Here is a 20,078-nt window from a genome sequence, read left to right as displayed (position 1 = left end):
CCCATACATACATAATCCCTCATCACGTCCATAAATCCGTAGAAAATGAACCGAACACGATAGGCGCGAAGTTAGTTGGTCAGCACTAGAATAAGCCTCGATCTCTCCACTCGCGCGCCCGGCTCGCAATCTGATGCCTGGAAGCGGTCTCGCAGCAGACGTTGGGGTGGCACAACATGCGGTGGGTTTATATAGGTACATGCATAGTTATAACTTTCGATTCATTACGATATTCGTTTTCCCGGTCTCGCGAGTAAAATAGCGGTGAAGAGCATGCCATGACTACGTGTGTCTGTCTGGGCGGCAAACCCGTTCCTATCCAGGGGTCGCGCAGCCCGGGATCTCTGCCGGCTGTATACAAGGAGGCATTAAATACACCGTGCCGCAGACCTACTTGAAGCACCACCTCGCGGCAGACCAGGATCCGCTGCTTGTCAGTCGTCCATACATAGATATGCCCTGTGAGCCCTGTGTTGGAAATCTCTCTTTCTTTCCGTCGCGGTCAACTACCCCTTGCACCCCCCTTCCACCCTCGTACTCTATTATTCACTCACTCACTCACTCACTCCTCCTTCGCGCGCTCGGCAGCCGCGACGCGGCGCGCCTCGAGCCAGGCGCCGAGGAGGCCGCAGGCGGCGAGGGCGACGAAGAGCTTGGCCTGGGGGAAGGCGGGGCCGCCGAACTCGGGGTCGCGGCCGGCGGTGCCGGGCGGCAGGATGCTCAGCAGCCCGGCGGCCCAGTACGCGGAGCCGGCCCAGGCGGCGCCGAAGAGGTGCTCGCGCCGCAGCTCCGCCGTCCGCGCCCGCCGCCACGTGTAGTACAGCGTCAGCGCCGCGAGCATCTCGGCGAGCAGCACGGTCTGCACGTTGTGGAACCTGTCAGCGGACGGGGGAGATGGTTAGCGGGCGGGGTTCTTTTTTTGGGGGGGCGATCGCGGCGGAGTGGTGTCGTCAGCATGGGCGTCGATGGCGCGCGCAGGAGGCGGAGGATCGCGGGTGGTGGCGGTGCGGAGGACGAGGACCAGGACCAGGACCAGGACCAGGCCCGTCGTACCTCGCGCGCACTCATCCGGATTCGCGCCCCGCCGGCGCTGCTGGGCATAGGTACGGGGTGGGTACGTGTGGATAGCCGGCAGCGCCGCGCGCCGGGGAAAGCAATAAAGACGACGCCGATGACGCCCGCGAGAGCAGGAGAGAAGGAGAGCCAGCCAAAACTCACTTCGCGTGCGGCGGCCACCGCGGGTTGAACATGTGCGTCTCGTTGAAGCAGTCGGCCACGACCGTCCCGATCGCCATCCCCAGGGCGTCGACGGTCAGCAGCACGCGGCCAGCCATATACCTCCTTTCCTTTCCTTTCCTTCCCCCCTCTCTAGTCTGGCCCGGGGTAGGTGCTGCTTCTTCCCTGTCGTCCGAGTGTCTCTTGTCCTCGGGATCGCGCCCGCGGCTCCGGGGTGGCGGGCGGAAACGAGAAAGGTAGGTGTTCCAGGCGTTCGGCGATGCAGGCGGGTAATGCGCGGCGAGACTGGCGGGGACGGGCAGAGCCTGTAAGCTCTAGGTAGGTAGGTAGGTATATATAAGTGCGCGCGGGCGCGCTGGAGAGTACAGAGTCGGACAAGTCTGATCCGCGACGGCCCGCGGCCCAAACAGAATTGTCGGGGGCACGCAGCGACGAATAAGTAGATGAGGTCGGTAGGTGGTGTGTGTTCCCCAATTGTCCGGTCCGCTGGCTTGTAGGCGGTATAACGTAGGGAAGGGCGTGCGGATATCCGCCCCCCCTTGCGTCGCAGCGCCGGGAACCCGCTCAACGCTAAGCAGCAAGACGGCCAAGGAAGGGAATAGCTGCATACCCGCCCCCCCCCTTCTTCCCTGCCCCCCCTTCGCTCGGTCTCATCCTCTCACCACGTAGCATCGCCAGTCTGCTGCGGTCCCGAAGGCGCTACACAGCTACACAGCTCCCGCCGGTTCTCGCACGTCGTGATTCGGCCCATTCATCCCTGTCTGTGTCCCCCCCCTCCCGTCCGCCCGAGTAGCCCGGACCTCTCCAGTTCAAGCCCTTAGGGTAACTCAAGCTTTGGGTAACGTCTCTCTCGGCTTGTTGCGTGCCGGTGACGGCAAGGCAAATTCAAGTACCGGGGGGGGGGGGCGCCATCCGTCACTGTCAGCCTATCCGTGTCGAGCCGATCGAGACCGGCGTCACTCTCCACGTAGAGAGCCCTGATCACACTCGGGTATTTTCAACCCCGCGGGCCCGCAGTCACGTCAGGAAGAGCGAAATATGAGTCGTGTGTCTTATCACTGATCCCCCCTTGCGCTGCCTATCTCTACCTGACTGGCCATCCCAAGACGTGATTCCGGGTATCGTGCGTGACAAAACCGAGGTACCCTGCTGCTGATGCCGTCCCGGCAAACGTCTATTATTATGGCCAACACACGATCGCGAGCGTCCGCCCTAAACCCCCTAGTAGGGGCTAGACGCCTCTCCCCTCTTCGCCCTCACGCTATCGTAGTCACGCCCGATCCGTAGGGAGCGAGTGTTGCTCCGCCTCTGGGCGAGACCTATGTGTATAGACAGCTCCAGCCTTTCTGGAGCGTGGGCCCTCCGTCAAATGCAAATCTTATATAATACAAGGTCTCGTTCCGTTCACGTACGCCGCCATTCCGAGAATGCCAACCTACTTTTGTTTCTCCCTCCCTCTCCTCCCCTCTGTCTCTCGTTCTTTTCTGTCGCTGTGAAATGCCCTCGTTGGCGGCCTAGTGACCGTTGACGAGGCCCTCGCCCTTCTCCGCCGCCACGATAGAGTACTGGCCGCCTGCACCCGCCCAGACGATCTTTCGGTCGCGGATCGCGCTGTTGTCGATCAACGTAGGCACCTCGACGTCCTCGGTTATGCCCTGGCCGGTCTGGTAGTTCGCAGAGAAGCCCCACGAGTACACTTTGCCGCCATCGTCGAGGCTGAAACTGGTGTCGGTACCGGCGGCTACAAAGGTAGCATGGATTCCTAAAGACTATTGTCAGCGCTCATGTGTCCACCAGTGGGCGAGAGGAGCTATTGGGGCATACCTTCAATGGGTGTAGGGTGTAGGAGAATTCGGGGTTTGCCGCTGTCGTCGGACACGGTGTTCTCTTTGTTGAATATCGCGGCTCTATGGCCAACTTGGTGGCCGTCGACTCGTCCCCAAGTAAGGAGTCGTCCGTCCGTCGTGCACGCGACCGAGTGATGCTCGCCGCCGACCACCTGCGACACCTTGTACTGTCCTAACGACTCGACGACGCGCGGCTGGAGGATCATGGCGTCGTCTTCTCCGGTGCCGGCGTCGATTCCGGTCTGCGCATAGTTATTCAGACCCCACGCCCACACTTGATCGTCGGTATCGATGTAGAAGCTGTGATACGAGCCGGCGCCCACGCCAACGGCTCGGTGCTTCTTGGAGAACTTGCCGCACGACTGCGGACGAAGTCCGGTGGTAGGGCCACCGTGACGCGTCAGCGGCTTTCGGCCCAGCTGATACTGGCCTCCGTTGCCCCAAGTAAAGACCTTTCCGTCCAAGTCAAGGGCGAGAACGTGGTTCGAACCGCAGGCGAGCTTGGTGATATTTTTCAAATCTGGGACGATCACGGGGGTTTCCTGGATGCGCGTCTGCTCGCTGAAACCGATGATGCCGTCGGAACTTCGAAATGTGCCCCAGCCGTAAACCCGACCGTCGTCGGTCAGGGCGAAAGACGCAGAGTCGGTAGCGGCGACCTGGACGATTTTCGTACCCTCGGGCAGGATGTCGAGGTTGACCGGGCCAGGGGTACTCTCGAGCGGGTTCATGCCAGTGTCATCGTCGTCATCCTCGTCTTCCGAGGCATCTATATCACGAGTGCCACCTTCCCAAAAAGTATCGCGACCCAGCGCCTTGTCGTCATTGACTCCCCAAGTGAGGATCTGCTGGTCGCTGGTTAGGACGACGACATGCATTCCACCGCAAGCAATGTTGACGACGCCTTTGAGGTTGTGGTTGAGGCGAGGTCGCTTCACATCGATAGGTCGCTTCCCATCATACTTCTTGCTTCCGAGGCCAAGCTCACCCGACGAGCCTTCTCCGAAGACGAATACGTCGAACTCCTTGTTTGGCACCTCGTTGAAGGGCGTGCCTCTTTTGCCCACTCCTCGGGGCAAAGCTGGTATGTGACGTGCCGTCGCCTTTGGCACCGCTTTGGTTGCCGGCTGCTCCGATTCACTACGAGACTTCTTTGCCTGAGGCGCCTCGCCCAGATCTTCATCCTCATCGTCTCTCTTGCGTTTGGATGCGGCTGGCTTGGGCGCGGCCTTGGAGGTGGCTGGTTTGGACTTGGTAGTCTTGGATGCGCCCGTTTTGGAGACTTTGGAACGGCCCTTGCCGCGACCGCCATCGACGGCGGTCGCCTCGACCGCGCCACTGTTGTCGATGGATTCGTCGCCTTGGTCATTGACTTCTGGCTCTCTCTTCTGACGCCTAGCGGGAGCCTTGGTAGTACCAGTCTTCGCCTTGGGATTGGGCTCAGCTTCCGCTACGGTGGTCGCGGCTGCTCTGCGACCCGCTCGGGGCGCTGCCTTAGATTCCGTCTTTACGTTCTTGCTTTTTGGCGCCTTGGGCGCTGCGGCTTTTGCTGCCGTTGCTTTGGCCGTAGCCTTCTTAGCCGGCGCAGGCGCCTTGGCGTCCTTGTTATCTTTCGGCGGCATCGGGAATCGGTGTCTGGTGTGGAATATAGGTTGGGATACCCGCGCGAGGGGTGAGAGGGAAAGGAGGGAAAAAATGGGGGATGGATGATGGGTGGGCGATTGATATCGACGGCTCTTTGCGCCGCAGCCTCTAACCAGAGTGTCAGAGTTCCGGATGGAGTGCTTGATGAGGTGAGGAGCGAAGTATGCGTGACTCAGATGTTTCGCCAGCCAGGTGGGTTAGAAGACGGCAAGATCGCGTCTCGCTCTCCCCGAGCAGATGACACGGGATGGATAGATATCCCACAGGGGACAAGGGATAGAGGACTCGGTGTTTCGTCGCCAATTGGCAATTCGAAGGGTTATTTGATGGAGCCGGCTCAAGTGCAATTGAGGGCTGTACTCGAGCTGGCAAGTGAGGATAAAGAGCGCGAAACTGTTTTCGTGGTAGAAGGAGTGCGGATGAGAAGATGATCGAGGAGGGAAGAAGAGACGCGCTCCAAGGTGGAATTTTTTGTTATGTACTATTGTGCTCAGGTGCCCAAGGCTGCCAAAAACGGCCAAGCTGCTGACAGGGTACTTGGGTACTTTTCCGAGGCCCCTGATCCTGGCTGGGTACGTACCTCTGAGGTCTAGGGTCCGTTGGGCAGATCAGTACGGAGTACATGGTCGGTACCTCAGTATGTGAGCCTCAGGTACACACAGAGCACGCTACATTCCACTGTCCCAGGACGTACTCGCGCATCGAGGGACCCCCGTCGTCTTGTCAACTCAGATGTATCTAGCCAAGTAGCCCTACGCCCGATCCGGTCTAGCGTTCCCAATCCATGGTCCACCAAGTTCCACTTATCTTCGGTCGCGTCGCACAACACGGACCCACCATAGCTTTGCCTATAACTCCCATTGGCTCCTCGAGCTGGACCCATGACAAATCAGACCAGGATAGCTCCCTCACCGCCCGGACCTCCCGATTTCCTAGATCCGGCAAAATCTTTTCTGATCCGGTCGCAAATTCCAGCCGCGAGACTGAACTGCTTGACGCTTCACCTTCTACTATCCGCATCGAGTCGGCATCTCAGGTGCTCATATTTCTGTGATTCAGGAACGAAGATACCAGGTACCTTCACGCCAAAGTGTAAAATCAGAACACTTCTCACCCCCTCTTTTTTTTTCATCGTTGGTTAGGCTGGCTGGACGGTTGGGTAAACCCGTCGCTCCCGGGCTGGGCCCCGAAGTCCTGAATTTACCCCATAGGCGTGTTCATCAACGAAATATGCCCCTGTATCTCCTCTGCTGTGGACCAGCACTCCATCGCGATTCCCTTCAAATCTGCCCATCACCTACGTGCTTAGCCGTGCTAACGGGAGGTTTGCTTCGCGTTACAGACATCGTACGATGCCCTCATCGCGTCACGTCGCGTCGCGCCCCTTATCCTGTTGCCCCAGCGAACAAACTAGTCAGCCGCGTTAGCACCTAGTGCCTCACTCAAGAGGATGGGTATACGAGACAAGAGGCACACAATACAAGACCGATGCGTTGCGAATTCACGTATTTGCTATAGCCTAGCTCGACCGTACTCCGAGTCCTAGCCACCGTAGCTCTATGGAACCTAGTTCGTATACACGTATACCCCAGGCATAGTCATGATCATTATCTGCCTATGGCCTGCCGCCATCGGACCGACACCCTTCCTTCCTACCTGCCATAGCCCTTGCCGCGTTATCATGCCCGAGCTTTGCTCTATTTCTTGGTCGTAAAGTCGACCTCGTTCGGGTTCACGGCGGCCGCGGCAAGCTCGCATGTGCACGATCCGGCAGGACGCGAGCCACACTCGCAGGCCTCGCTGTCGACCGGGCGGTTCTCGGTTGTGGCGTTATCGCAGTTGCACTGGCCAGCAGGGCGGGCACGGCAGGAACATCGGGGGCCTCTGAGGCTGTTCTCGACTTCGGCCTTGTCACAGACGCACTGGAGAGCGGATTTCTCGCCGCAGGAGCAGGTGGCCTGCTTGGCTACGGTGGAAAGGTAGCGTCAGCTCTTGCTGCTGGAGGAGAGAGGCAGAGCTCTGGGGTATGAGCTCAGTGGATCGGTGGACAAGTTGGGTTACGGAACATGGGACATGGGCAGGCTGGAGAGTTGTCAAGACTTACCACAGACACACTCGCCGTCGGTGCTCTTGCTGCAGCAGGTTGGGGTGGCCATAGTGACTTGAGTTGCCATCTTGGTGGTGTCTCGAGGATGACGAGGTAAGGACGGGACGAGAGCGCCACGAATCAAGAGATAGAAATGGGGACAACTTGTTTCGCCGTGCTTGTGCCTTGTGTCGTACAGTGTTGTTTTTGTCGTGCAGAATATGTAGGACCAGGGGGCGGGTGTTCGTGTCAGTGGTGTTGTTCTCTTGGGATCCTTAGACTCTGAGTCAGGTAGGTAGACACAGATCTGATGAGGTTGGAGGTTGGGAAGCAAGGCATCAAGAGAGACAGACAGAGAGAGAGAGAGAGAGAGAGACTTTTATACCTTGGAGCCCGACTGCCACCCTCCTTCCCTCGAGCATCGACAACTGGGCTGCTGTTGCCATCCGCCGCCTTCACACTGACATCACAGGGCTGGCTGATGGTCATCACCTTTGTCCTGATTGGCCGGTCTCTGCTGCTAGCTGGGAACTTTCCCCAACCTGCGCCTTCTTATTCTGCTCCATCAAGAACTTACGTCCTCGTCCAATCAAAGCCTTTGTAATTACCCCCTGTGGTGCTGACTGGGGTATTGTTTCTTCAACTCCATCTCGCTCCGTCTTACTCCCCTTCCCGTCCTATCCCCTGCCTTGCCGCTATCAACCGAGACTATTGCTTCGTTCCCAAGCCACAGTCCAGACCCTCGTGGACGGACTCGACTCTCTCCATTCAGACCCATCCACCTGTCTGTCTGCTGACCGATCTGCGCGATGAGGCTGAACCGCCGGCTTACCTACCAAATAGGTACACCGTTTGTCGAAACCGTAGTTGGATTGTTCTCTGTTGGCTTGCCCCCTCCGCCCCCCCTCATGCCGCTAGTAAACCTGGGAACCCTCCGTCAGCCCACAGAGAGCCGGCGTCGATAGTGATGATTGGAAATTCATCTACTCCCATTGGGCGGTCTTTCTTTGCCTCTGTTGCCGAGACGCTCTGTTGCCACCGACCCCATCATGTCGTCCTGGATCAGGCTTACACGATGTCCTATCTGAGATCCGCTGGAGTCAGTAGCCACCAACTCTCTGGACACCTAAATGGGTTATTCCTCACCTCATCGTCTGGAAATTCTGTTCACCTCTCCTAAAATCTACCATCTCTACAGTTCGTCGATAATAATATGAACACCAAGATTGTCGTCTCCGTGATTGAATCCGTGGGAATATCGAAAGCAAATCATAGAAAACAGACACGGCTCGTCGTCCCTCGCCAGCCTCAACTAATCGTAATCAACCTCCAATCCTACGTGGGTATCACAGCATATCTATCTCACGTGTCGTTCTCTGGCGCCACAACAAAATGTAACTTTGGGGGTCCTGGGGTTATACAACCTCCCAGTGACAGCGCGATCAAGGCCGGCATTTAGATCCCCACAACCCCTACATCACTGTCCTAGTGGCCTGATACTGGCAGGATTGCGATTCGTACGGGACCTTGGGGTCGGAAAGAATACAGGACCGTTGGAAAGGGGGAGTCAACGGTCCACCCCGGTTAGGTCGAGCAGCCTCAGTATTACGCCTTAACCTACAGCAACGCCCGCAGTAGATACAACGCGGCGAATCGACTTCCATACACGTCACTGTGTGTAAGCACCAATGAACACTCAGATAGGTAGTGAAATGAAACTAGAGTAGGTGTCACTGTTGCGGCTCGGTGTCTTTCCGGTCGCACAGCCTTCGCTCTTAAGCTATGTACACATGTTGGGCAGTTAGGCCTCTGTAGAAATCGATCCCTAGGTATGTTCCCCTCCCACATTCTTCCGCACCCTTACGTTTTCCATTCCTCTCTCTTGGTTTATCACGCCGACTGGTCATCCAGTTTCCTAATCCTAAACCCTATCAGCGGTAGCCGGCTCCGTAACGCGAGGCTGCTTAGCACCACGCTGACGCTGCTCAGGGCCATCGCGAGGCTGGCCCAGACCGGGTCGAGCCGGATGTGCGTTGCGCCGCCGTTTGTCGTCACCGGATACAGGCAACCGGCCGCGATCGGCACCGCGACCGCGTTGTACACGATCGCCCAGCCGAAATTAAACTTGATTCGCCGGAACACGGCGGCGCTGAGGTCCAGAAGCGTCACCACCGACGCCAGGTTGCTGTTCACCAGCACGAACGCGGCGCTCGCGATCGCCACGTCGCTTCCCGATCCGATCGCGACGCCCACGTCCGCTGCACCGAGCGCTGGAGCGTCGTTGATCCCGTCCCCGACCATGGCGACGGTCGCGCGCCGGTCTGTATGCTCGAGCCCCCCCGTCTTGACTTTAAGCGTGGACTGGAGCCAGGTAATCTTCTCGTGCTTCTGCGCCGGCAAGACCTCGGCGATGACGTTTTCTTCCGGGATCCCGACGCGGAGGGCGACAGCTTTCGCGGTGACGATGTTATCACCCGATAACATCCACACATCCGTGCCTCTCGATTTCAAGGCCTTGATCACGGCTGGCGTTTCGGGCCGTATCGGGTCAGAGATCGCGAGGGCAGCGGCAATGGAGTAACTTCCGGTGCCGGAAACGATCATGGACGGTTTCAAGGCGACGAGGGCGACTGATTTCGCTTGCGTCTTCCAGGTCTGGAGCTTCGTGGCGACAGCAGGCGAAATCGAAACCGCAAAGTCACGCATGAGGACTTCGTTCCCTACGATGATGTCCATGGATTCCTCCGGTGATCCTACGGTATAGGTTGCCTTCAAGCCCTTTCCGGGGAGCTCCTCGACGACCGTGACCTGGGCCCGGACGGAAGTATGGGCCTCGCAAAATGAAACGATAGCCTTCGCGATCGGGTGGCTGCTGTTTTGTTCGACGGCGAGAAGGCCGGCCAGCAGAGAGTCGCGCTGCTCGCCCTCTATGTCGTCTTGACCGGAAAAGAGCTTCGAGTCCGTTATAATCGGCTCGCCGCCGACGGTGAGAGTTCCGGTCTTGTCGAAGACGACGCAGTCGATCCGACTTGCCTTCTCGAAAGCTTCGCCGCCCCCTTTGACGAGGATACCGTGCTTCGCGGCTAGACCCCCGCCGACGAATATCGCCGTAGGGGCTGCAAGCGCGAGGCCGCAAGGGCATGCGACAACAAAGACGGCGATGGCGAACTGGAGTGAGAATGCAACCCAACCTCCCGATGATACGTCGAGAAAGTGGCCCGGAATCGCGCCGGAGATGCCGAGTGACAACCAGATCAGCCAGGTAAGGAGAGCGATCAAGGTCACACAAGGAACGAAATAGGCAGTGAGCAGATCTGCCACCCTCTCCACCGGCGCCCGCTTGGTTTGCCCCTCCCTCACAATGTTGACAATTTGATCAAGCATGGATCGACCGGCAACGCCGGTGATCTGAACTAGGATCGGAGAATCCTTATTCATAGTACCTGCGAAGACTTCGTCACCGGGAGTCTTTTTTATTAGACGAGATTCTCCTGTCAAGCTGGACTCGTCGAAGCTGCTAGTGCCTTGTACGATTTTCCCGTCGCAAGGGGGAGAGGCACCGTGTGGTATGCGGACAATGTCCCCAAATTCTAGGAGGTCAGTCTTGACGACCTGATCCGTCTCCCCCGCATCGTCCTCGACAATTATAGCGGTAGTCGGGCGGAGCTTGCCGAGGGCTTCCACCGCGTCGCCCGTCTTCGATTTGCTGTAGGCTTCGATGAGTCGGCCGACGAGCAGGAACAGGGTTAAGAACACGACAGAGTCGAAGTAGAAGTTTGAGTCGTTGACCTCCTTTGGGCGGTCCACAGCGGCAGCGATCATCTGGCTAATGGATGAGATATAGGCGATCGTGGTTCCTAGGGATATGAGCATATTCATGCTGCCGAATCGATAGAAGCGCTGGAGTATCGGCGTCCGGCTTCCTGGTCTCCACAGAGACTTGATCTCTTTTACCGCCCGGCGGTGGAAAATATCTGCCGCGAGGAAGTAAACGGGAGTTGCCATGATACAGAGCGCGGCTTGTGCCCGACTGATCCCCGGCGCCCAGGGTTTCATGAGGAACATTTTTGTCGCGTCATGGTGGGGGACGAGGCTCATATATACGATACCAATGATGAACGTTGGGATTGCGACGATCAAGGTGAAGATGACGCGGAGAAGAATCTGCCGCTGATGGCGTGCGTGGATCTGCTTCGACCGCTCTTCTAGAGTAGGCGGGTGGTAGATGACGGCCCTGAAGGCCGGATCGCTGGCCTCGATCGCCGATATGATCCGCCGGATAGTGAACTTGGGGACCTCGGGAGTGTAGGCGATCTTTAGGATAGGCCTTTGCCGGGTGGGCATTGTGATAACCCTCAGATCTCGTCGGAAGCCCTTGAGACTGTTCGCGGCTCTATCGGAGCAATGTTCGCAGTAGAACCCGTCGATGCGAATTTCTACCGTCCTCTCCTGCTTTGGCTTCCTCTCCTCGCTATCGATATTGGCGATCTGGTCGAGATTGGCATCGTACCCGGCGTCTTCGATCATCTCGACGATTTGACTGGCGTCGTCCTCGGTACCAGTGTATTCGACGACCCCGCTGTTGGATATCAAGTTGACCGTGACCTTGGTGATCCACTGTACGTCGTTCAGCTTATGGGTGATATTGTTCACGCAAGACGCGCACGTCATCCCGGCGATAGCCATCGAGGCCCTCCACCTGCGCCCACTGTTGTCGGATGGTTGGGGATTGTCACCACCCTCAGCCGCCAGCGGCTTTGCTATCGTGTGTACCTCCTTGGCCGACTTCTCGTCATCGGGTGTCTTTTCCTCTATTGGACTGGTACACTTGTCTGACTCGGCGAGAAGGCACGAGGTGTCGAGCGCGTTGGGGTCTAGCCCTTTGGTCTGACATTGTTTGCAGTTGCTGATGTGCTTCCTCCTGTTTTCAGCCCTTGCGGCCGACAGTTGGGCGTCCTTGAACCTCTCGGAGATGTGCGAGATGCGGTCTAACGTGCCGTCGGTGCCGGAACGGGGGCTGGTAGGTGTCGAACGCACAGGGGTCGTGATGTAATCCTCGCCAGTCGCCGAGGATATACTAGAGACCTCGAACCCCACGGATTCTAACGAGGATGCCATCTGGCTCACAGAGACGCCTGGATCGTGCTCAACCGCTACCCAGGACGTGACGACATTGGGGGACACCCAATGGACGCCCGGGAGACGCAGCAAGACATCTTTTATAGAGGAGACACAGGTAGGACAGTGCAGATTGTCCAGGAGGAGGTAGGTTGTCAGGGCTGGATGCGACAGAGCCATTTTTGGACAGATCGAGCGGTCCGCCGTTCAGGAGGCCGGATCGAAAATGCGACGCTCGCATGCAGTATTGGGCCCTCTGGTGATCCGGCTGGACGTAGCCGGGCCTGACGAGGCGGAGAGGTAGAGGAGCTAGGAGTGGCTGTTAATGGATACCCCGGACGGATGATACAGTGGAGTAACGGGGTATTCCCTTCTGGGAAACGGCGGACGTCGGCTCGCGCAGCGGCAGCAATTCAGCCTGAACAGGGGGGGGAGTTGGTAGGTCTAAGCTTGGGGACAGAAGGGGCCGTGGTTTGCGTAGGGATAGGTTGTCGTGTAGTTGAGGAGAGAGATCTACTCGACCTGTATTGGGTGGGATGGAGAGTGTAGAGGAGTGGAGTAATGGTGAACGTAGAGTGTATTAGGAGGAGGAGGTTGAGTCGGTTGGGTAGCGGACAGTGTATATTAGGCAGTGCGTGAGGTGCGGTGGGTTCCCTAATAATGACACCTCGAAAACCCGGGGGAAGTGACAAACTTGTGTGCTGCCCCCTTTTCTGAGATGGAAGCAGCTTCTATCGCCTTCTTGGGATAGGTGATGGCGGTTCTGGCGAGGAGATGGCGGGCGTACTAAGCATTTGACACATATCGACATATATAATATCGATATATCGAGACACGGCGCAAAGCTAAAGGTGGGCACACAAAGTCTACTCATATATATGTAGGTATACACGAGCAGTGACGTGGTTCCTGCGAAACCTACAAATCGCCCCGAAATTAAATTTACAATAGGCAGGCCAGGGGAACCCGTTCGATGCTTCTCGAAGGCCCATCATACTCAGCTCGTAGCCTGCCGAGGACCTGCTGGGTGCACGTAGACTCATGGTCCCAACTAGCGATCGCTATCGTTCACGCACAAACAGCGCAGACGCAGGACGCACCGCGTGACATCTACCACTTCCCGGGTTTGAGAGGGGGACGGGGGAGGGGGTCTGACAGGCCCACCTTTCGAAGCTGGGCACGCACTTATCTCGCAACTCCCGAGCGGTGAGTTCGCCTCCGCCTGCTCCGGCACGTCCTCACCCTCTCTCTCTTGGCCGCCGGTGGGCAACATAGCGCAGTTGGCAGACGGGCAACCCCAAAAAGGGGGCAAGGGGGGGGGAGGTAGGGGGGCGAGGTGTTCCGACGTCGTTCGTGGCGGCCACGGCGCGCCGCCGTTGGCTGCGAGCAGCGACACCGGGCAGCGCGCACATGATAGATCGCATCGTGTCGCCGCTCGCCGCCTCGTCTGGATCTGATCGGAGGCAGCTAGCGGCATCTAGCCCGCGCGCGCTGGGCCTTAGTCGGGGGGTGCACCGTGTGGGCCGGTGTGCGCGAGAGCCTGGCCTGGCAGCGGCCGCGATTGGACGGTGCAGAGCCGGCTCTGGGGTAACGGGCTCGGGGACGCATCACAGACTTGCTACGCAGTAGGTTATTGTGTGGTCAGCTAGCGAAGGCAGCAGGAGACGAGGAAAAAGGGTGCGAGCGGGACCGGCGATGGGGGCCTGGGCAACACGCGTGCCTAGCACCGGACAGGCTTCCCATGCCCACGCACAAAAGCCGCACGTGGGGCGCGATGCCGTTGGCCGGGGAGGCACGTTGCACTGCGATACAACGATACGACGTCGTAGGTTTCTCTGTCTCGCTCTGTCTCGCTCTCTCTCTTGCTGCTCTCTCTCGCGTATCGTTCGTTCCCCATCCTCTCTCCCCGGTTCGGCGACACAGCGTGCGCTGCACATACCTACGTACAATGCCGGTGCCGAACATCGTCGGTTGCCAGCCGCCGCCACTCTCGTGACTAGCCTATCGCTAGGCGGGCATCTCGACGACGAACGCCCATCAGGATAGGGCGGCGCTAGACCAGCCCGCCTTTTCGCCCTCCCTCTGTGTCTGCGATATTTGTGCGCGGGAAGTAAATTTCTGTAAAACCTTGCTAGCTTGCCAAGGCGGGGGCTAGATCGATCGGATGGTCGGGCTTGCTTGACAGGCTTGGTGGATGTTTGTCATGTCAGGGCGAGACGGAAGAAACGGCTCTGTGAGTAATCGACTAGCCGTGATGCATTCGATCGTTATATTGTCCTCCTGGGCTAGTCCCCACCAGGACGCCGACGAGGTTTGTCGTGCGCGAGCGTGTGTGGTCCGGCATAGTACGGCGCCCACACCGGCGTGTGCGCATCGCAATAACGGCCCCTCGCGCCGCCTGCTCGTCAGCACACGCCTCTTCTCTTTTCCACCCATAGTCGCCGCCTCTACGTACCCCCAACTATGACTGTAAACTGGGTCCGCCGAGAGGGATATGTGTCGGTGCCAAACACCCACGCCACCCGCCAATATTTCTCAGAAGTACATGTGTAAGCACTCCTCACGTATCAGCTGCGGCTGCCATGGCCATGACCCTGTGATCCCCAGGATAGGGAGGGTGGGAAAAGTTCGGTGGCTGCCGGGTGGTGACGCCGCAGTTTCACGGCCGCGCGTTTTCAGATCCGTAGCTGTAGATGTATTACTCGTATTAGGTAGGGAGTGTAGATAGGCATGCCATGTATCTCTAGACATACTGTACACGTGGGAATCCAAAACCCTCGGGTATCCTCTCACGAACAAATCACCAACGCCGAGATCGATCATCAAAATATTTCAAGTACCTCTCCAGCCCTCCAATGCGCCGTAAGTAGTGATGAAAATACCCCCCCCTCGCTGCCAAGTCCTCCCTCCCATCCCTCCTCCTCCTCCATCGCCCCCTTCACTTCTTCTTGGGCGTCTTCAACGACTTGGGCGTCTCCGGCGGCGGCGCGCTCCCCTGCCTCGAGCTCGCCGTCGGGGGGCGGCTGGCCGTGCTGTCGGGCCGGGACGCCGTGCGTTGCAACTTCTTGCTGTTCTTGGTGTTGAACAGGCTCTTGACCCTCCTCAGCCGCGCCCACCTCTCCTTGTCCTTAGCGTCCCTCGCGCTCGCGTCTTCGTCGTCGCCGCCGCCGCCGCCGTCCACCGTATTCGGCGAGAGTAGTGGCGAGTTGGCGGCCCCTCCCTCAGACTTCCCTGCTTTGGCTGGAGTAGCCGGTAGCGACATCGCGGGCCGGTGCAGCTTGAAGCGGCGCGTGCTCTTCTCCGCCTGGCTCTGGAGGTAGGCGTGGTTTTTGATCGTCTGTGCGAGGATCTCCCACGCCGTCTTGTTGTCTGCCGTCTTGGCCCCCGGGTTGTGCTGCACGGCGGCGTTTCGCCAGGGGCAAAAGAACCGGTGCTCGCGTATCGGATCGAGATAGGCCATCGGCGCCGGGACGAGGATCTGCCTCGTTGCCTCGTCCACCTCCCTGCTCCTAAACATCCACAAGCCCAGGCGACGTAAGCAGGTAGCACAGGTCGCCGAATTGGGCACGGCGCCGATGCGTGGGTTGGTAAGGCCTTGCCACCCGGCCAAGGCGAGCGCGAGAGCCACGTCGTTGGGAGCGGGAGATTTCGTGCTCGGCGGTGGGGGGTCGGAAAAGAACGTGGGCGTCAGCTGGGATTTGGTGGCTTGCAGATCGAAATCTGTCGGTAGCCGCAGGTCAAAAAAGTATGGCAGAAAAGACTCGCGCGCGAGTAGGTCGTCGTATCGCTCACGCAGCGAGGCTAGAGCCGTCGGCGGGCTGGCCAGTGGCAATCTGAGTAGAGAATCTGTAGTTTAGCAATTAGTATTGATGTGATGTGTCGATCGTCTACGATCCGCCACACACGGCGCAGATAGATGGGTTGTTCCTCACCGTCGCACCCGCGCTTCCTCCATAGGCAGTCCTCGTCGTGCGCGTCAACAATCATCTCGACAAATCGCTTGACCAACGCCTTCTCGATATCGGAGTCGACCAGGACCGCCACCTCGACGCCGTCCTCCTCGCTCTTGCTCGTCTTGACTATCAGCTCCTTGCGGCACAGGGTGCACTGCACGCAGTCCTTGCTGCGACAAACCCACCCCCTCTTGGCCCATTCGAACTCGTTGATCTTATCCGGCTTCGGCGTCCACTGCGTGAGCTCCTGGAAGGTCCCGAGCCGCCTGATGAGCTCGTCGCGGTCGCCCGGGCAATACTTTGGCGGCTGGAGCTTCATCGTCTCTCGACTCGGCGCGGCCGCGTTGCTGCCTGGCGTCCACTTCCTCAGCACGATGTTCGAGACGGTAGTCGGGCTGCCCTTTTCGGGCTCGACCGCGGCGTCGGGGCCGACGCGGCGCCGTTTGCTCAAGAAGTCGCTGGGGGTCGTGGCCATGCCTTTGCTCGGAGAGGAGGTATCGTCCAGCTGCGGGGAGAAGGTCGGAGTGGAAGGTCGGTTCAGGGGCGAGGAGCTGAAAAGATCTGGCTTCTCCTGGCTGTCGGTAGCATATAGCGGAGCAGGCGGCTTTGCACCGATTCCCTGGAGGAGGGCATTGAATTTTCGCTTAGTAGCATTCATGTCGCTGGAATCGGATAATGGGGAGATATCGGGGTGCTATTTGTAGGATGATGGCCGGAGTTGTGCCTGAACCGCTAAGACGACGGAAGAGGCTAATTAATTCTCAGGGACCTGATGATGAGAGGAGGTACGAATTGCTAAGGTGGGCCGGAATGTTGACGAAGCTGCACAGGTGGTCGGCCGGTCAGCCAAAGCCGGTCGGTGGAGGCGTCACCTGTAATACATGGAGAAGGTACAGCGCCATACGCTAGACTATGTGTCGATACATGCACACACACAGAGAGGTGAAGTACCTGTATACAAGCAATCCCCGATCGCTCCATAATCCACGCTGCTGCGATGCACGCTGGTGCTTTATACCTACCTGTGCATGTTTTGCATCTGCACAACTTTTGTACCGCTTTTACGAGCCACGGGGCGCGGTACGCGGTGCGCGGGGTCATGCACGTACCCACTCGCTGCTTTCCAGGGCTCTCCTCCCGCCCCAGCCAGCTTTACGGCCCCCCTGACAGCAGATCTGCTAGGTGCCGCCCGCGCTGAATGGATGACCAGCACCAATGATAACTCTCGTAATTGTAGTAGGTAAGGTATCGTATACACACATACATGTACCGTGGGGCACGGCCGTCGGAGAAGCCAACGGTGCCGGCTGGCGGCGCCGACTGCCCGCCTTCACTCCATGGCGGAACCGTTAGGTTGGGTTAGTTACCTGATGTAGGCGCCTAGGTGCGCTTCTAGGGGGGACGCCGGCCGCTGAAGATCGACGCTCTGTAGGCTCTCGGGGCTGCGGACAGCGCTCTGGACGGTACCGTGGAACCACAGTAAAGGGGGTTCCATATAGGTACCTACAGGTACCTACCTCCTAAGTACCTAAAGTATGTACCTACTGCGTGGTGCTGTCATCGGCGGGGTCCGCACAGCAAGTATTATCCATACCTCCCCGCCCCACACGCTTCCCACCCAGTACGCCAGACCAACTTCAACATCGATACATGACCGGATACGTCTGATGATCTCCCAGCTCTCTCTACTCGCAGACTGACCCAGTGACGGCCAACCCAGCTGATTGTCCGTTTATTGATGCAGCGCCTGTATGAAGACCAACCCGGCCAAGGCGCATAAGCAACCACCAGCCTCTCGAAGATTCCTGCTCGTTTCTTCTCTCCTGATCGTGGCCCTGGCGGTGTTCCTGTCCCGCGTGCTGCCTCGCCTCAGCTCGCTCTCCCAACACCTCTCACCTGGCATACGGCCCTATACATCCACCGCCGCCAACATGCCTGCATCCTACGCCCGCGAGCTCGAGGTGGCCCAGCTGGCCGTCCAGCGTGCCGCCATCCTCACCAAGCGGGTCTTCCACGAGAAGGCCAAGGGTACCGTCTCCAAGGACGACAAGTCCCCCGTGACCATCGGCGACTTCGGCGCCCAAGCCCTCGTCATCGCCGCCCTGAAGGCCAACTTCCCCGACGACGAGATCGTCGCCGAGGAGGAGGCTTCCCAGCTGCGCCAGGATGCCGCGCTGCGCCGCACCATCTGGGACCTCGTCCGGACCACCCAGCTCTCCGACCCCGCCGCTGAGGCTGCGCTGGGAGGTCCTATCCGCGACGAGGACGCGATGCTGACCTTCATCGACTTCGGGAACAGCAAGGGGGGCGCCCAGGGCCGCATATGGGCGATAGACCCTATCGACGGTACCAAGGGCTTCCTTCGTGGGGGGCAGTACGCCGTCTGTCTTGCCCTGCTGGTGGATGGCGAGGTGAAGGTTGGTGTTTTGGGGTGCCCGAACCTGCCTGTGGACGATGCCGCCCCTTTGACGGGGGGCATGGAGTCCGGCCAGACAGACGAGGGCAGGGGCAGCATATTCTCGGCGGTGCTCGGCCAGGGAGCCAACAGCCGGCCGCTGACAGCGGGCGCCCTAGCCCCGGCGAAGAGCATCTCGATGCGAGCGATCGCCGACATCACCGCCGCGACCTTCTGCGAGAGCGTCGAGGCTGGTCACTCTTCTCACGGAGACCAGGCCAAGATCGCGAGCATACTCGGCATCACGAACCCGAGCGTGCGCATGGACTCGCAGGCCAAGTACGCCTCCATCGCGCGCGGCGCCGGCGACATCTACCTGCGCTTGCCCGTCAGTGCCACGTACACGGAAAAGATATGGGACCACGCCGCCGGCGACCTCATCGTCCGGGAGGCTGGTGGCGCCGTGACCGACATCTACGGCAAGCGCCTGGATTTCACCATCGGCCGGACGTTGTCGGGGAATAAGGGCGTTGTAGCTGCACCCGTCGCCGCCCACCCGCGAGTGCTCGAAGCGGTCACTGAGGCACTGGCGAAGGCGTAGCGCCGTGTATAAATAACATAGAAGGTACACAAAAGTATATAACTTGTTCTGGGGGTTTGACTCTTTTTGATCAGGTATCCGCCGTCCTGTAGAACATAGATACATGTATATGAACGGGGATATCTTCTCCTTGTCCGCCTCCCAGATCCCCTGTCTCTCGGACTCGTCTACTTGATCTTCTTCTGCTTGAGCTTGATGGTCTCGTCGTTGACGAAGATGCCCTTGCCCTTGTAGGGCTCGGGGCGGCGCCAGCGGCGGATGTCGGCGGCGAAGGACATGACCTTCTCGCGGTGGGTTCCCTCGATCAGGATGCGCGTCGGCTGCGGCGTCGTGGCTTTGATACCCTCCGGCACCGGCTCCTCGACCGGGTGCGTGAAGCCGAGCTTCAGGCACACGAACTTCTGCCCCGGGTACGTCGCCAGCCGCGGCCGCTCCTCCACCGACGCCCTGTAGCCGACGCCCACCAGGCGCAGGACCGCCGTGTGCCCTTCCGACACCCCGATGATGTACTGCTGTACGTACGCCCACGTCGTGCCTAGACGGAAAAGTAAGGCGGACGGGCATGCCGTTAGCTCGGGGTCCTCTTCACGCTGCGCGGGCGGCGGGCGAAGGAAACAGATAACGCGGGCGGCGCCGCAACGTACCCCATATGGCCTTCTGCTTCGTGATGGTGGGGTCCTGGACCTTCACCTGGGCCTTGCGCGAGGCCTCGTCGTAGTTGATGGAGACGAAGTCGGGGACGCTGAGGACGAGCTCGCCGAGCGGGCCCTTGATGGTGATGCTGCGCGTCGGGTCGGTGCGGAAGGTCGTGGGGTCCTTCTTGGCGACGAGCTCGCCGATGCTCAGCTCGACGCCCTGCGGCACCGTGATCGGCGTCCGGCCCAGCTTCGAGCACCGGCTCGCGCTGCTCGAGAAGGCGCGCCGCGGCCCCGCCGCCGTCTGGAAGGCCGGCACGAGGAACGCCGGCAGCGTGATCGTCGTCGCTATGGCTCGTTCGAGCCCCCTGGCTCGGCTCGGCGCCAGCATCGTGAGGCGGGCGTGGGTGGGTCGGGCAAGCGCTGCGGCGGGCGTGTGTCTCAATGGATAGTGCAATGGGATCGGTTCAATTTCGCTGCGAGATGTCCTGGTTTTCGGGTTTCGTCGCGGAGGTACGGATGTACTTAGACATGCGTCATATGCGTATCCGGGTCATGTGATC

At 59.2% G+C, this 20,078-nt stretch overlaps 7 protein-coding genes across 7 annotated transcripts; 1 reads left to right on the top strand and 6 right to left on the bottom strand.

The window, feature by feature from the left end:
- Positions 1-327: 327 nt before the first annotated feature.
- On the bottom strand, positions 328-1,871 carry GGS23DRAFT_146057 (uncharacterized protein). Its single transcript, XM_051511303.1, has 2 exons — positions 1,219-1,871; positions 328-875 (listed from the first exon to the last, which is right to left on the bottom strand). Exons 1-2 carry the CDS (start codon positions 1,332-1,334, stop codon positions 563-565), a joined length of 429 nt encoding a protein of 142 aa, XP_051370028.1. The 5' UTR covers positions 1,335-1,871; the 3' UTR covers positions 328-562.
- Positions 1,872-2,267: 396 nt separating this feature from the next.
- Positions 2,268-5,221, bottom strand: GGS23DRAFT_576260 (GDP/GTP exchange factor). The gene is made up of 2 exons (XM_051516846.1): positions 3,061-5,221; positions 2,268-2,998 (listed from the first exon to the last, which is right to left on the bottom strand). The coding sequence occupies exons 1-2, from the start codon at positions 4,703-4,705 to the stop codon at positions 2,751-2,753; spliced, it is 1,893 nt and encodes a 630-aa protein (XP_051370027.1). The 5' UTR covers positions 4,706-5,221; the 3' UTR covers positions 2,268-2,750.
- A 1,203-nt stretch (positions 5,222-6,424) lies between these two features.
- GGS23DRAFT_598483 (uncharacterized protein) lies at positions 6,425-6,901 on the bottom strand (the record flags this gene model as incomplete). The annotated part of the gene is made up of 2 exons (XM_051518790.1): positions 6,425-6,693; positions 6,832-6,901. 2 exons carry the CDS (start codon positions 6,899-6,901, stop codon positions 6,425-6,427), a joined length of 339 nt encoding a protein of 112 aa, XP_051370026.1.
- Positions 6,902-8,487: 1,586 nt separating this feature from the next.
- GGS23DRAFT_145896 (heavy metal translocatin) lies at positions 8,488-12,311 on the bottom strand. Its single transcript, XM_051511301.1, has one exon. The coding sequence runs from the start codon at positions 12,109-12,111 to the stop codon at positions 8,704-8,706; it is 3,408 nt and encodes a 1,135-aa protein (XP_051370025.1). The 5' UTR covers positions 12,112-12,311; the 3' UTR covers positions 8,488-8,703.
- Positions 12,312-14,848: 2,537 nt separating this feature from the next.
- GGS23DRAFT_576220 (zf-C3HC-domain-containing protein) lies at positions 14,849-16,808 on the bottom strand. Its single transcript, XM_051516845.1, has 2 exons — positions 15,864-16,808; positions 14,849-15,777 (listed from the first exon to the last, which is right to left on the bottom strand). The coding sequence occupies exons 1-2, from the start codon at positions 16,540-16,542 to the stop codon at positions 14,870-14,872; spliced, it is 1,587 nt and encodes a 528-aa protein (XP_051370024.1). The 5' UTR covers positions 16,543-16,808; the 3' UTR covers positions 14,849-14,869.
- Positions 16,809-17,815: 1,007 nt separating this feature from the next.
- On the top strand, positions 17,816-18,880 carry GGS23DRAFT_598480 (3(2),5-bisphosphate nucleotidase HAL2; the record flags this gene model as incomplete). The annotated part of the gene is made up of 1 exon (XM_051518789.1): positions 17,816-18,880. One exon carries the CDS (start codon positions 17,816-17,818, stop codon positions 18,878-18,880), a length of 1,065 nt encoding a protein of 354 aa, XP_051370023.1.
- A 167-nt stretch (positions 18,881-19,047) lies between these two features.
- GGS23DRAFT_598479 (54S ribosomal protein L6) lies at positions 19,048-19,906 on the bottom strand (the record flags this gene model as incomplete). The annotated part of the gene is made up of 2 exons (XM_051518788.1): positions 19,048-19,415; positions 19,525-19,906. 2 exons carry the CDS (start codon positions 19,904-19,906, stop codon positions 19,048-19,050), a joined length of 750 nt encoding a protein of 249 aa, XP_051370022.1.
- Between the last annotated feature and the right edge of the window lie 172 nt (positions 19,907-20,078).

The sequence above is a fragment of the Durotheca rogersii genome (assembly GCF_024521655.1).
Source record: "Durotheca rogersii strain YMJ 92031201 chromosome Unknown GGS23scaffold_18, whole genome shotgun sequence".
In the NCBI taxonomy this organism is placed as follows: Eukaryota; Fungi; Ascomycota; class Sordariomycetes; order Xylariales; family Xylariaceae; genus Durotheca; species Durotheca rogersii.
Note: the sequence above shows the minus strand (reverse complement) of the source record. Positions and strands in the feature narration are given on the sequence as shown.

Coding starts and splice junctions, on each gene's coding strand:
- GGS23DRAFT_146057 (XM_051511303.1), bottom strand. CDS start 1,334: ATGGCTGGCCGCGTGCTGCTGACCGTCGACGCCCTGGGGATGGCGATC. Junction 876..1,218: donor CGGTGGCCGCCGCACGCGAA/GTGAGTTTTGGC, acceptor GTCCGCTGACAG/GTTCCACAACGTGCAGACCG.
- GGS23DRAFT_576260 (XM_051516846.1), bottom strand. CDS start 4,705: ATGCCGCCGAAAGATAACAAGGACGCCAAGGCGCCTGCGCCGGCTAAG. Junction 2,999..3,060: donor ACACCCTACACCCATTGAAG/GTATGCCCCAAT, acceptor AATAGTCTTTAG/GAATCCATGCTACCTTTGTA.
- GGS23DRAFT_145896 (XM_051511301.1), bottom strand. CDS start 12,111: ATGGCTCTGTCGCATCCAGCCCTGACAACCTACCTCCTCCTGGACAAT.
- GGS23DRAFT_576220 (XM_051516845.1), bottom strand. CDS start 16,542: ATGAATGCTACTAAGCGAAAATTCAATGCCCTCCTCCAGGGAATCGGT. Junction 15,778..15,863: donor GAGGAAGCGCGGGTGCGACG/GTGAGGAACAAC, acceptor GCTAAACTACAG/ATTCTCTACTCAGATTGCCA.